This window comes from Ornithorhynchus anatinus, chromosome X1 (assembly GCF_004115215.2).
Source record: "Ornithorhynchus anatinus isolate Pmale09 chromosome X1, mOrnAna1.pri.v4, whole genome shotgun sequence".
In the NCBI taxonomy this organism is placed as follows: Eukaryota; Metazoa; Chordata; class Mammalia; order Monotremata; family Ornithorhynchidae; genus Ornithorhynchus; species Ornithorhynchus anatinus.
This window is the reverse complement of record NC_041749.1, coordinates 18,230,415-18,244,924: the sequence shown is the minus strand read 5'-3', so window position 1 is coordinate 18,244,924 and position 14,510 is coordinate 18,230,415. Positions and strand designations below refer to the sequence as shown.

At 42.6% G+C, this 14,510-nt stretch overlaps 1 protein-coding gene across 3 annotated transcripts in view; it reads right to left on the bottom strand.

The window, feature by feature from the left end:
- PPP2R2B (protein phosphatase 2 regulatory subunit Bbeta) overlaps positions 1–14,510 on the bottom strand; it is a 190,194-nt gene that overhangs the window by 46,841 nt on the left and 128,843 nt on the right. For all 3 annotated transcript variants that reach the window (XM_029051308.2, XM_029051310.2, XM_029051309.2), the window contains exons 2-3: positions 3,415–3,512; positions 577–742 (exon numbers count right to left, since the gene is read on the bottom strand). In XM_029051308.2, coding sequence (XP_028907141.1) covers positions 577–742; positions 3,415–3,512 — 264 coding nt within the window. The remainder of the gene's footprint in view (positions 1–576; positions 743–3,414; positions 3,513–14,510) is intronic.

Here is a 14,510-nt window from a genome sequence, read left to right as displayed (position 1 = left end):
CCTAGCTGCTTCCCTATGTGCTAAGCACAGAGTAGATACAATACAGTCAGATCAGACACAGTACCCTGTCTTACAGGGACTCACAGTCTAAAGGGGAGGGAGACTCCTGAGGCCCCGAAGAGTTATTTGCCCAAGGTTACACACAGCAGGCAAGTGGCAGTGAAGCTCAGTGGAAAGAGTCCGGGCTTGAGAGTCAGAGGTTGTGGTTCTAATCCCGGCTCCGCCACTTGTCAGCTGTGTGACTTTGGGTAAGTCACTTAACTTCTCTGTGCCTCAGTTACCTCATCTGTAAAATGGGGACTAAGACTGTGAGCCCCACATGGGACAACCTGATAACCTTGTACCTATCCCAGTGCTTAGAACAGTGCTTGGCACACAGTAAGCGCTTAACAAATACCATCATTATTACGTGGCAGAGCCGGGATTTGAACCTAGGTCTTCTGGCTTCTAGTCTGGAGCTCTTTCCCCTAGGCCTTGCTGCTTTCAAAGGAAGTAAAACCACAGGGACTTAAACCAAGACCGCAGGGGCTCTTTGAGTCTCTCAGAGCCCAATAAACCCAATGTTGTCATCCATACCATTAGTGGAGAGAAGAAAGTAGGCAGCGTTCTGTTGCGGGAGCCATCTTATTTTATTGATCTTCTCTTCTATCTCTAAACTCTTCAGGTAATCAAACTCAGCTTCATGGCTCTGGAATGTGCTGTAAACATTGTATTCACCCCTGCGATGAAGCTGATTTTTACTCTGTTGAAAGAAACACAAAGAGTTTCTTGAGAGGAAAAGGAGTTCGGGTTTTCCGAAGGTTACAATTCAGAAACCGGAGATCTTCCTTTAAGAACAATTTGGGGACTGCTCCCTGATGATTAAATTTAGAGTTCCTGTTTGGTTTCCTCTTTGAAAATCCACTCCTTAGGCATTTATTCGGGGAAAATAGGTAGCACAAACCAATGGTAGAACTGTGACAGTGATAGCACTGTGACTACTTTCAAGTGCTACTTTCGCAAAGTGAAAATACTCAATTGTCTTCACCATGTGTTTAATGATGGCTACATATTCTCCCAAGTGCTTCCGCAGAGAGTAAATACCATTGGTTGACTGGAGTCTAGGACATACATTAAGTTAAATCTGAGGAAATAGATTTAAAAGAATTTAAGTTTCTTACAATTTAATTTGAGGTTCACATTTTTTTCCAAGGTTAAACATGTGGCCACATAGGCATGTTATCTGCCTAAGTGGTCCCTGGGGTCACAGGCAATGAAGAGGCAGCTAATGGATAGTTGTAGCTCACCTGTGCTGACCCTAGAAGCTGGAAGAGGGCAGAAAATGGAGTCGAGATATTAGCTTCATTTTTTTACCCACTCCCGGCAGCTTTTTCAGGACAGTGAGTAAAAGTTTAGAGGATCAAGTTAAGCCCAAGACCAAGCATCTTGCACTCCAAAATAATTAAAGAGCAATAAAAGGAGAAGATGATATTTAGCTATATTTGCATCCACGAATCTAGCTTTACCTCGAGGTAAACCTCCAGACCAAATTCAAGGGAATGATAGGAGCTATTGCCTGGTTTGGAAATACTGGTACTTCATTTCTAAGTTTCAATTTTATCTTTGAAAACCAGCACTGTTTTTCTGTATGAGAGTCATTTTGGAGAAAACTCCACCTTCTTAAATTAATAGTCATTTTGTTTGACCACAATTCAGTGCATGTACAAATGTCTTAACAGGAAGCACTAACACTGCATGTTTAGACTCTCAGGGATTGAAATGTGCTGCATAAGCCAGATCTCTGTGAAAAGAGAAAAGAAAGGTGACTTCCTCATATAGGCTTAATTATGAGGGAGCATTTCTCCTCAGAATCTGCTTGGATTGGAATGAAAATTTGACATGAAAAACTATCGATCCTATGGATTTGTTTTAACTGCTTAACAAGTATATATTCTACTTTCAAATCTGAACTAATTGTATATAATCTATCTATATTAGGATTCTTGCAGGCCAATGCCATTAATAAAATAATCTCTCCCATTATTTCACCAATGAAACCAACACCCCAAATTTTAATAAAAAGAACAAAGGAAATGAAAAATTGCAAAAGCAACATGTGAAATAAAATATTATTACTGATGATAAGTTGCTTTTGCTAATATATGCTCAATAGCTGCTCTTTAATAACTAATTGGATTTTTTTTTTCAGACTTTGGAAAGCAGGTTTATATTAGGTTTGAACATGTCTTCTAAGTACAGTTCTCAGTTCACTGCAGCTCTCCTCATCATCTCAATGAGAACCAGTCCGCCTTAAAAATGAATTTACAAGATGTTTGATCTGCTACTGTCCAAATCAGGCTGTCAAGTGTGTGCAAAATGTGCCAGACCAATTAACACCAAACAGCTTTGGAAATTAAGGAAAAATTCCAGGTCAGAAGGGCTATTAGTTTTCACTTGCCAACCATATTTTACTGTTTCTTAAACCCAGAGACTATGATAGATGATTTCATGCTGAACATTTGAATTTATACAGCTTCCCTAAGGCTTTTGGGCTTTGTAAAAATTAATGGCAAATAATATGTAATTACCAACTGTATCCCCTCTAAATGAGGGTTTTCTTTAGTGAAACCAGCTGCAATCTTAATGGCTTTCAGGATACGGAAGGCACTGCCATGTCTTCTCTGAATAGTGCTGTACCTGGCAAATTTCTGGAACTGGTCAAGACAGGTCTTGTCAGGAATTCAGTCGGCTACATCATGGCACTATCACTTTATTTTGCAATACAGCTACGAGTCTGAGCTGAAGAATCACTGGGAATGTAGGACTTTAACTGAGGCAAACAGTACCAGAGCCCTAGAGCTCAGCCCGCCTATACATTTCTGAAAAGCTGTTACTACTTGAACCTGAATCTCAAGGCTCTAAGTAGCAGGTTGCTGAATCGACTATCTGCATATGATCACACGCATCTGCAACCTTTCCTAGGGAAGTTGAGAAGGAAGAGGAAAGGGGAAGGGGGTGGGGAAGGGCAGAGTCTGGGCTTTGAAGGCTCTTTGTTAGTGTTACATATCACTTTCTTTGCTTGGATACAAATTTTCCTCGATACACACATTTCCAAGGGACTTTATATTCATGCCGGCTTGCGGCATTTGGAGCAAAATGAGGCTGAATGTGTATCGGAAAAGTGTGCTCACCCAAGCATTGTTGGAATATTTCAGTGATAAGACTTCTTCCAAGTGCAAACCACAGCCCACCCTCCCTGAAAATACCATTTCAGTTAATTCACGAGATGGAAAGTGGAACTGCTTTTGGGAGTCATCTTTTGGCAGTTTTTTAGTTTGCCAGCCGAGATCGAAGGTTAATGACCTCCAAGGATTGGGAAATAGCAGAAATCTTTTAAGAGGATATACTAGGCGTTTTGAATTCCCCACCACTTACCTCTTGCTCTCGCTGAAATATTACCACCCGACCCCCCTTGTCTCCTGTCGCTAGTAATTCTCCAGTGGGGTTGAATTCGACTGTAGAGATAATGTCAGCTGAAAAAGAAGACAAAAGCAATTTAAGGAACTGCAGGCATTTTTCTCCGGGAATATAATCGGCCTTTCCTAGGCCTTTAAAGAAATGGAATTTACCAAGTTCTTGACATTATCTGTTCTAAGTGCCAGTGCTAAGAGCAGCTGGGACTTTAAGATCTCCTTGATGCCACCATCAAATAGCTACTGCTAGGTCATTTGACAGGAGAAAAGGGAAAACACTTGTCTTACCCTGTTGCTATGCATGAGATAAAATGATCTGGAATTTTCTTTTCAAATAACTAGAGAAATGTATTCATCTTTCAGAACGAGGCTAACAGTCCTGGCTTTCTTCCCCCAAAAGTCTCCTCTCTTGAGCTTTAGCATTTGTACTTGGGAATCGGGAGTTAAACCCATATCTCCTTCCTAGTCTCCTTCCTCTATGACCATTCTGCCCCTGTCTCCACCCCTGACCACAACCACTTTGATCTCCAGGAGGGAGGCGGAGTGACTTGACAGGATCAAGTGGTCCCGAGGCATAGGTGATTTGTACTCATGGATTTCTCAATGGAGGAATTTAGGCTACAGGTAATTCTATCGGACCAATTGGCCCAGCATTTCAATGCTGCTTAACGCCCCCCTGGGGGAAAAGTGGACAGGTAAATTGCCCATGATCAGATTTCTTAGGATTATTTTTAGAAAAATGTCAGAGGTTAATTATCCTGCATTAATCGCTCCATCTCCAAGCTCCGGCGACAGAGTATATTCAGGTGAGGGAAGGATGTTAATGCCGTGCAGATGAAGGGCAGAGCAATAGTATGAGAGAGCAAATTCATCATGGCTGAGTCTGCAAAGATTTTCAATTTTCCTCCAGGTTTGCTCAGTTGCATGAATGCCAGAGTGGAGGAAGTGAACTTTGGGGTGATTCAGGGCAAGAGGTTGGCAGAGGCCCTCGTATCCTCAGCCTGGGTCAGGAATTAACATTCCTAGAACCCAAAGTTTGGGAACTGAGGAGCACAGCTTCTGTTTGGAGTCTGCCATTTTAACCCCCAAACCGAAAGTGTCCACGGCTAAAAACGGAGGTACCGGAAGATCGGCGCAACACTGGGGAGAGGAATGGATGATGGCAGAGGACCTGACTGTCAAATGCTGTAGGGTACACAGAATAACAATAATGATAATAATAAAAAAGGTATTTCTTTAGCATTTACTATGTGTCAGGCACTGTACGCAGCGCTGGGGTGGATACATACAAATAAGGTTGGACACAGTCCCTGTCCCACATGGGGTTTACAGTCTCAATGCCCATTTTATAGATAACTGAGGCACAGAGAAGTGAAGTGGCTTGCCCAAAGTCACACAGCAGACAAGTGGCAGAGCCAGGATTAGAACTCACGACCATCTGACACCCAGACCCGTGCTCTATCCATTTCATTCATTCATGCAATTGTATTTCCTGAGTGTTTACTGTGTGCAGAGCACTGCACTAAGCGCTCAGACTGCCTGCCAGCCAGAAAGGTGGAGTATGGGATTCCAAGACATCGAATCCCAGTTTCAAACATCGCAGCATAGCAACGCGGCATAGTGGGGGAAGAGGCCTGCTGGTTTTCTTTTCTGGCCAGAGAGACTGTTTGTCATTTACCAGCAGGATGTGCCAACAGGGCAGGTAGCCAAGCACTGCAGATTCCTTTGGACTTGGAGCAATTAATGACTTTCTGTTCTTCATTAAGCATGCTGACCCACTGATATCACGTGCCAGGCCTGGGCACCAACCAGAGGCTCTGCAATAATCCCTTTAGGTCTCTTGAGTTCTGAGATATTTGGCTTAAAAAAATCAGTACTCACAAGCAAACCAGGATGTTAGATACAGGCTTTTCTTCCTCCAATAGATAATCAAAGCTGGAGGTATCTGGATATCACTCCCACATAATCAATCACACTCTCCACTGAAATAAGAGGGAATCTAGAAACTGAAGACTCTCAGGTCTCCTAGGACCATACAAGTTCTGCTAACTGAACTGTCTTATATAAAATTCATGTTCGGATGCACCTCTCCCAAGTCTCTTGTTTTTGTTCTTTCCCCAGGATACCTAGAACCTAGTAACAGATCTCTCTCTCCACTTTATTCTTTCCCCTATATTTGGAGTCTGTGGCTAAGGAATGAGCGGTGAGCTGGCTAAAATCTATTCAGGATGTCCGATGTTTTATGGCTTCGGGGACATATCGGTTCACTCTTTAGGATCCAATCTCTTCCGCTAATGTGAGAGAAGCCTGCCATGCCTGCTGAGCTGTGAAAATCCAGATGGCGGTAGGCAGGTGAGTAATGAATGTCATGCTGCTCCATTAACATTCACCCGCCCTCCCCGTCTTGGCCCACATTCTCCAGGAGAATGGGATTTGAGAGCCTCCAATTCCGCAGTCAATCTCCATTCACTGTGGGGATGATTCACCTGTGAAGGGATTTGGGATTGGCCCTCCAACTGAGTGTGCCTCGACAACCTTTGAGCTAATAAAAAACAAATGGGAAGTTTGCATTAATCAGAAATTGTCAGAAATGCTGGGAGGAAGCGGTTTTTCGATCCCGTTCTGGCTTCCACTGAAATCTGTAATCGAGGGGTAGACCCTCTGTCCTCAAAACTTATAACAAGGACGGGAAAAATGGAGTGAAAAAGATCTGCTCTCTAAATCTATCCCTCACAAAGATATACACTCAGAGGATAGGATCCCAGGCTGTTACCAACTCAAGGTTGCCTTTAGAAAAGTCAGACCTCCCAGGAGTTGGACTTTAGTAATATTCATTTGTTCTAATGTCCTTTGTTCAGTTTCTTCTTCCTTTACAACTCCAAATTGGAGTGGGAGACAAATTCAAAGAGGGCATGGGATGGTGTTAGAGAAATCCTTCAAATTTCTGTCTAGGGTACAAGAAAATAGAGTGCTTGGCACATTGAAAGAGGCTTGCACATAGAAACACTATGGCCTATGGGAAAGAGCACGGGCCTGGGAGTCAGACAATCTGGGTTCTAATCCCAGTTTTGCCACTTACCTAGTGTGTGTTTTCTTGGGCAAGTCACTTAACATCTCTGTGCCTCAGTTTCCTCCTCTGTACAATGGGGATTCAATATCTGTTCTCCTTCCTACTTCACTGATTCATTCAATTGTATTTATTGTGTGCTTACTACATGCAGAGCACTGTACTAAGTGCTTGGAGTGTGCAATTTGGCAACAGATAGAGACAATCCCTGCTCAACAATCCCAGCCTAAACAGGGTCTGTTTAGGCGAGACAGACAACAAAACAACACAGAACAAAACAAAACAAAAACAGTACTTGGAGGAGAGGGACTGTGTCTGATCTGTACATACAGCATCTATGCCGGTGTTTAGTACAGGGCTTGGCACAGAGCAAGAGCTTAAAGAAAGTCACTTAACACCTCTGTGCCTCAGTTACCTCATCCGTAATGGGGTTTAAGACTATAAGCCCCTTGTGGGGCATGGACTATGCTCAACCTTATTATCTTTTATTATTATCTTATTATCTTCTAGTTTATCTTATTATCCTCTAGACTGTAAGTTAGTTGTGGGCAAGGAACGTGTCTGCTAAGTCTCTTATATTGTAGTATCCCAAACATAATATATACTACAGTGCTTTGCACCTAGCTAGTGCTCAACAAATGTCATTAATTGAGTGTTCTTGTATCTACCTTAGGACTTAGTACAGTGTCTGGCATGTAGTAAGTGCTTAACAAATGCCACGTAAAAAACCTGTGATAATAATAATAGCTCTTATTAATAGTAATAATGATAATTAAATCTGATGTGATTTAGTTAGATCAAAGATAAATTTGCCAAAATGTTTTTGACAATACTCTGATGACATTCATCTTTGGAGTAATACACAATATAACATCATCAAATGTGCAAGAGGTGATATTTACTGTCCTGTTCCCAAGGCACTTTAGATCCTAAAGCTTTTTACACAGGATGGGTGAGAATTTCTAATGTCCACAGTCAGCATGCTTTCCCACTGACAAATGATGGAGAGGAGAGAGGCACAGACTTTCTTAAGTTTCCTGTATTGTGAAAATAGCTTTTTGTGGATTTTCCACCTGGAATCACCACATCAGGGAAAACCTCTGGGAAGGAACTATATCTTTTCCAAGGACATCTGAGCTCCCTCTGCATTTGTGACTGCTCGGGGCAGGAGTAGTACATATCAATCAATCACATTTATTGAGCACTTACCGTGTACAAGGCATCGAACTAAACCCTTGGGAAAGCACAATACGACAATATAACAGAGTTGGTAGACACATTCCCTGCCCACAGTGAGCTTACAATCATGAGGGGGAGAATCACAGTAAACTGCCTCGGGACCCATTATGGAACAAGGACAGTTAAACCCACTACTAGAGCTCCATAAATCCACGGGGAACTCATAATCCTGCCCAGCACCATGCAAGTCAAACTTAGCTCACAGACGGGTGCGGGATGGGAAGAAAAGCCAGTATAAACCATTAGACCATCAGGAAGGCTGTGATGGCTCAGGCTAGCTTGGAGACAAGGAGGCAGAGGATTGTCCCTTTCAAGCACTTCCTGTTGTCATTAATCATTTTGTTCATTTTAGCTTTTTTTTTCTTCTCTCTCCCTCTGTGTTGCCCCTAAACAAAATTCAGACGTTGACCTCTTTGGTCCCACACTCTCAAATTGGATCTTCTTGTCGGTACTGTCATTTATAAAAGCAACGGGCAGCTCACTGAAGGTCTTATTTTGTTTTTATTGCTTTCTTAGGTAGCTCTGTCATTCTCAGCATTTCAATCTTTTGTGGTGTGTCCACCGTTAATACCCCTCCCCACTTCTTTATTCCTAGAACAGGAGCACCCTGTGATTTGAATAATCACTCTCCTACATTTCCCTAGCACTTTGCACAGTGTTCTTCACTCAGGCATTCAACCATGAATGATTGCGAGGCGGGGATTGTGTCTGGATCAATGTCCGTTAGAGCTTAGTGCAGGGCTTCACGCATTATGAGTGTCTAATCAATGTTATTATTGATTGAATATTGATTGAAGATAAACAGTGCTCTCAAACATACTTTCCTCATTTGCCGGTTAATGAAATTTTTCAAGTCTCTGACATCGAGACTACAGGAATGGACATGCTCTCGCAGTGTATTAATCTTCCTGAAACTAAGTCAAGCGACTTCCTTCCAACCCCTATAGCCAAATCAACCCTAGCACTTCAGGTCACTGGTTTTCTAGCATAACACTGTAACTGCATGATAAACATACAAGATTATTCCCACCTGGATAAGCCTACTTTCCTGAACTTTTCTCATTATTCTTATCTTCCAGTGGAAAGGAGGAGGGAAACCACAGGGAAGAAATGCTGGCCTAAGCTTGTTTCCAATTCATTATGATCTCGTGACTGGACAGGCTAAATGATACCACTGGGAATTACCCAGGACAGTCATTTGCCTCCCAGGCTGAAAACTCATCTTTTATGGAATATTCTCCTTAAACCTCAAATCCCTTTCCTACAATAACCTGCAGAAATGTTGTTGGACAGCAGCAAGGGCAAAGTGCAGAAGAGGCCTCATTTCTTGGTTGAAACATGCCTTTCTTTTTTTCAATGGTATTTAACTGTTTACTATATACCAGGCACTGTACTAAGCACTGGTGTAGATACAAGCTATAGACTGTAAGTTCGTTGTGGGCAGGGAATGTGTCTGTTTATTGTTGTACTGTACTCTCCCAAGAACTTAGTACAGTGCTCTGCACACAGTAAGCGCTCAATAAATATGATTGAATGAATGAATGAACAGATACAAGGTAATCAAGTTGGACACAGTCCATGCCCCACATGGGGCTCATAGTCATAATCCCCATTTTATGGATGAGGCAACTGAGGCACAGAGAAATTAAGTGACTTGCCTAAGGTCACCCAGCAAATGGTAGAGCTGGACTTAGAACCCAGGTCCCCTGGCTACTAGGTCCGTGCTCTACCCACTTGGCCATCCTGCTGGCTCAGAATGTAGAATGACTCGTGGTTGACTGAGGCAGAGGAGGTGCAGGTTTGTTGGCAATGGGCTAGGATTTATGAACCAAAACATCTTTTTCCTTTAAAGATTTCATGCAGAGAAAGTAAAATTCACTCAACCCACCCTCACCCCCCACAACATTTAAGTTAGACCAATGCTTGGCACGTAGTAAGCTCTTAACAAGTACCATTGTTATTATTATTATTATGATTATTGTAACAAAAGGAAATTTCCAGATCCCGCCTCCCTCATCTGCATCAGATTGCATCACATGATTGGTAGATGTTTCAAATGAATTAGATCCTGTCTGCAAGAACCATCAGAGGACAGAGCTCATTAGGAGGTCAAAAATTAGTAGGTCCTCAACTGGGTGGAGGACACTAAGATAGGGGAAACTAGGCACATTCATTCATTCAAGCATATTGTTGCACACTTACTGTGTGCAAAGCACTGTACTAAGTGCTTGGGAGAGTACAAGATAATAGACACACTCCCTGTCCACAATGAGCTTACAGTCTAGAGGCATATCAAACACACCTTAGGCAATTAGCCCAAGTGTCGTGTACCCGTACATACATCTTCTTATACTCTATTGCTTCCTCTAGCTGGAATTTAATGTTTGTCTCCCCCACTACATTGTAAACTCCTCGATGGCAGGGATCATGTCTACCAACTCTTTTGTACTCTCCCAAGTGCTTTCTACAGTGCTCTGCACACAGTAACCACTCAATAAATGCCACTCATTGATTGGTTTTGGAATTATGAGAACTGACATAAGATGATTACGTCTGTGTCTGCCCAGGCAAGGCAATGTACAGAGTTTCCGTCTGGTGAACTCAATGGACCAATCTGAATATTTCAGGCCCCAAATCCTGTCTTTCCCAAATACGGGTGTTTCGAGCTGGATCATCGGATTATTTAACCTACTCTCCACTTGGGTGGCCAAATTCTGACGTCGACTTTTATATCCAATTTTTTATATTTGGACTGTTTACCTAAAGCTCCAGTGGAAAGAGAACAGGCCTGGGAGTCAGACGACCTGGGTTCTAATCCCAATTCTGCTAAACGATTGCCGTGAGATCTTAGGCAAATCACTTAATTTCTCTGTACTTCACTTCTCCTGTTCTCCCTCCTACCTAGACTATGAGCCCCATGTGAGACAGGGATTAGATCCAACTAATTCACTTGTATCTACCCCAGTGCTTAGAACAGGGCTTGACACATAGTAAACACTTAATAAATAAAAAAAAGTAATGGAGACGGACCCCCAATTCACTAGGAGTCGTTCATTTACTTGCCTTGCCATTCTTGTGCCGGTTTGTTGACTCAGTTGCTTGATTATAGTTAACAAACAGGGAATCTGTCCACCAAATCTGTTCTATTGTTCTCTCCCAAGCACCTAGTACAGTGCTCCATACTCAGTAAGTATTCAATAAGTACGGCTGATTGGTTCTGTGGTGTCCCACCATCTAGACTGCAAGGGACCATGTCTGATCTGCTATATCGCCAGGCACACCACTTTGCAAGAAAGGAAAACGATTTAATAACACAACTAATTATGCCCTCAGTTTCAAGATCTAAGCTTTCTGGAGGGCTTGGGGGAAAGGGAGGTATCTTAGAAGCCATATGCAGGTTATTAGGGTTGTCTGATCTTTGAATTACATGAATTCCCAAAGTTAGACATGAGAGAGTTCACAAAAAGCAAAATTGATTTTTGTCATTCTCGCCTCTACGTTTTACTGCTAAAATGAAATAAATTCTGGGGATAAGAAAAGCATCAAGTATATGGCTGCCAAGCTTCTTGCACATACAGCAGGTGGGGTGAGGGAGTATACTATCTCACTTTCCACACAGGATCTGCCTTCAGGGACCATTTTAAGTGCAGATTCTAGGAGCCGAATAGATGTGGCTGAAGAGGAGACATTTATAGAGCTTTGAGTATTTAAGCCAAAGTGCTATTAAACTAATAGCACTCCGCTGAATTCATTTCTCTGGACCAGAGCATCAGAGGACTTTAGCCTTAATTCCAACAAAAGGAACCTTTCTAGAAGGATTTCGACAAACTCTCTCTGTTTCCCATTTTAAATTGTCTCAAACCAATCCCACCTACAAATTTCTTGCCTGGAAACTTGGCATTCTTAGCATCGAAAGGGAAACCCAGAAATCAGGAATTTGAAGTCGGCTGGTCTTGACAAATCAGTTGGATTCCTTTAGCTGTGACTCCATGATGGGTCAGATGTCCTTTCTAGTACAGTGGCTTGGTGGCTGAAGGGAATCCGCCCAAAGCTGGCTCTCCACACAAAAAGCAGAGCCGTTTGCTACCGTATAAATCGTGGCCTAGTGGAAAGAGCACAGTTCTGGGGGACAGAAGACCTGAGTTTTAATCCCAGTTCTGCCATCTGCCTGCCGTGTGACCCTGGGCAAATCACTTTTCTGTGCCTCAGTTCCTTCATCTGCAAAATGGGGATTCAATTCCTGTTCTCTTTACTAAATGTGAATGTGAGCCCCATATGGGACCTATGTATTTTCTACCTACCCCAGCGCTTAGTGCAGTGACTGAAACATAGTAAGCACTTAACGAATCCCAGAATTATTACATCAGCTGAGTGAGAACTTTGTAATCAGTGTATCAGGTGAAGCAGCATAACTATATCCTTACTAAGCATGGGGAGGGCGGATGGATGGGATACCTGTACTGGCAAGTTGTTCTGTTTCTTAATCATCCTTCAACCTGAACAAGCTTTGAAGCCATTCAGCGCTGGATGATTTGGGGCTCAGGGAATTTACTTGGGGCTGCCCCAGCTCTGGCCCTAACAGTGTAACCATGGAAACCATGTGATGTCTAAAACACATCAGTGGCCATTTGTCTGGGGCCGAAGAGTGACACAACCGGATAACAACTGGCCAGTCACAGGCCCACAGCGCTACAAGAGACAATCGGAACTTCCTGCTCTCCAATGCAAATGAGTCTTACGCCTTTGCCCTTTTTAGTCTGAGGATCGATGCATGTAGTATCTAGTTTTATTGAATAAACCTATTTCATTTATTGTGATAAGTTATTTCTACACAGACCTACGGTGGAAAAGCGCTCTAAGAGCAGCAACCTGAGTTCAACTATGGCTAAAAGATTTAGCTCCTTACTTAGTTCCACCTGCATTCCCTTCTCACTTTCTAAATACTAGTTTATAAATGGATAAGAGAAAAAGAAGATTCAGAGAAGAACAGGCTAAGTCCTCACAAAACGATTCAGCTTCTTTTTTTAAATGGCATTTATTATGCGCTTACCACGGGCCAGGCACTCTACTAAACGCTAGGGAAGACACAGCTAATCAGGTTGGACGCAATCCACGTCACATATGAGGCTCACAGTGTTAATCCCCATTTTACAGGTGAGGTAACCGAGGTACAGAGAAGTTAAAGCAACTTTCCCAAGGTCACACAGCAGACAAATGGCAGAGCTGAGATTAGAAAACAAGTCCTCCTACTCCCAGGCCCGTGTTCTTTCCACTAGGCCATGCTGTTTCCCTAACAGTTTACACTCGGATATCTCAGTAGAACCTACTATTTGAACTTGGTTATTGAACTAGGCCCATTGGTAGACGCTAATCAGGTCACACAGATAAAACCCTACAAAATGATGACAGACATGGACAAAGGAAACCTGGAATTTTTTCACTGAATTCCTCTATACCAGAATGAAGGGATACTCATTCGAGCTCGAAAGTATGGTGGAGTGGATTGAAATCAGGCTTGGGAATCAGCAGGTAATGGGTTCTAATCCTGCCTCTGCCACTTGTGTGCTGTGTGACCTTGGGCAGTCACTTCACTTCTCTGGGCCTCAGTTACCACATCTGTAAAATGGGACTGTGAGCCCCATGTGGGACAGGGACTGTGTCCAACCCAATTTGATTATATCCGCCCCAGCACTTAGTACAGTGCTTGGCACATAGTAAGTCCTTAACAGATACCATAATGATAATAATTATTGTTATTAATAATAAAAGCTACAGACTTCCAGCAAGCAAAAGCAAATAATTCTTCAACAAGTGGGTGATAAGCATATGGAATTTGTGTGTACCTGAAATATTAGAAGTTCTCTGAATCATACACGTTTACGAACACGAGGCCTAAAGCGAGTTTCTAGAAAGCAATGCTCAGGTTGCAGAAAAATGTGGAGGGTAATGTTAGGGGCGTTGGATATACCCAATTACTAAAATGGTTATCCAGAAGGGCTACCATAACCTGTTTCCTCTTAATATATTGCCACAGCTGAAGGCATTCGTTCATTCATTCATTCGCATTTAATGAGTGCTTACTGTGTGCTAAACACTGTATTTAGTGCTTGAGAGTACACTATAACAATAAACTGAAAAATTACCTGCCCACAACGAGCTTATAGTCTAGAGACGAGGTTCCAGTCTAGAGCAGAATCCTGGGCGGTGTGGACTGTTCGTGGGTCTGACTCAGGAATGTTGTTGCTAGCCTGATGAATTGCTGACTTTTTTTTTTTTTTTTTACAATTTTGGGGGAACCCAGAACTGGCATGCAGGGTATGTAAAATTTTCCTGAAAGCTACCACCTACCATCAGGCTACAGCGGGTAAGAATGCAGACCTACCCCAGTGCTTAGAACAGTGCTCTGCAAATAGTAAGTGCTTAAGAAATGCCAACATTATTATTATTATTAGATCGCTCGGAGACCGGATAAAACCACATGGCAAGAGGGGTACATGACTCAAAGAGAGAGTTGTGGAAAGTTGCTCTCGAAAATCTCGGAAAAACAGATCTCAGTGACCCTACTGATGGACCTGAAGAAGGCTGCCTGCTGGCTGGACATCAGGGAACATATATTTATATTAATGTCTGTCTCCCCTTCTAGACTGTAAGCTCACTGTGAGCAGGAAAAGTGTCTATTATCTCGTACTCTCTCAAGTGTTTAGTACAGGCAGTGCTCTGCACACAGTAAGCACTCAATAAATACAACTGAC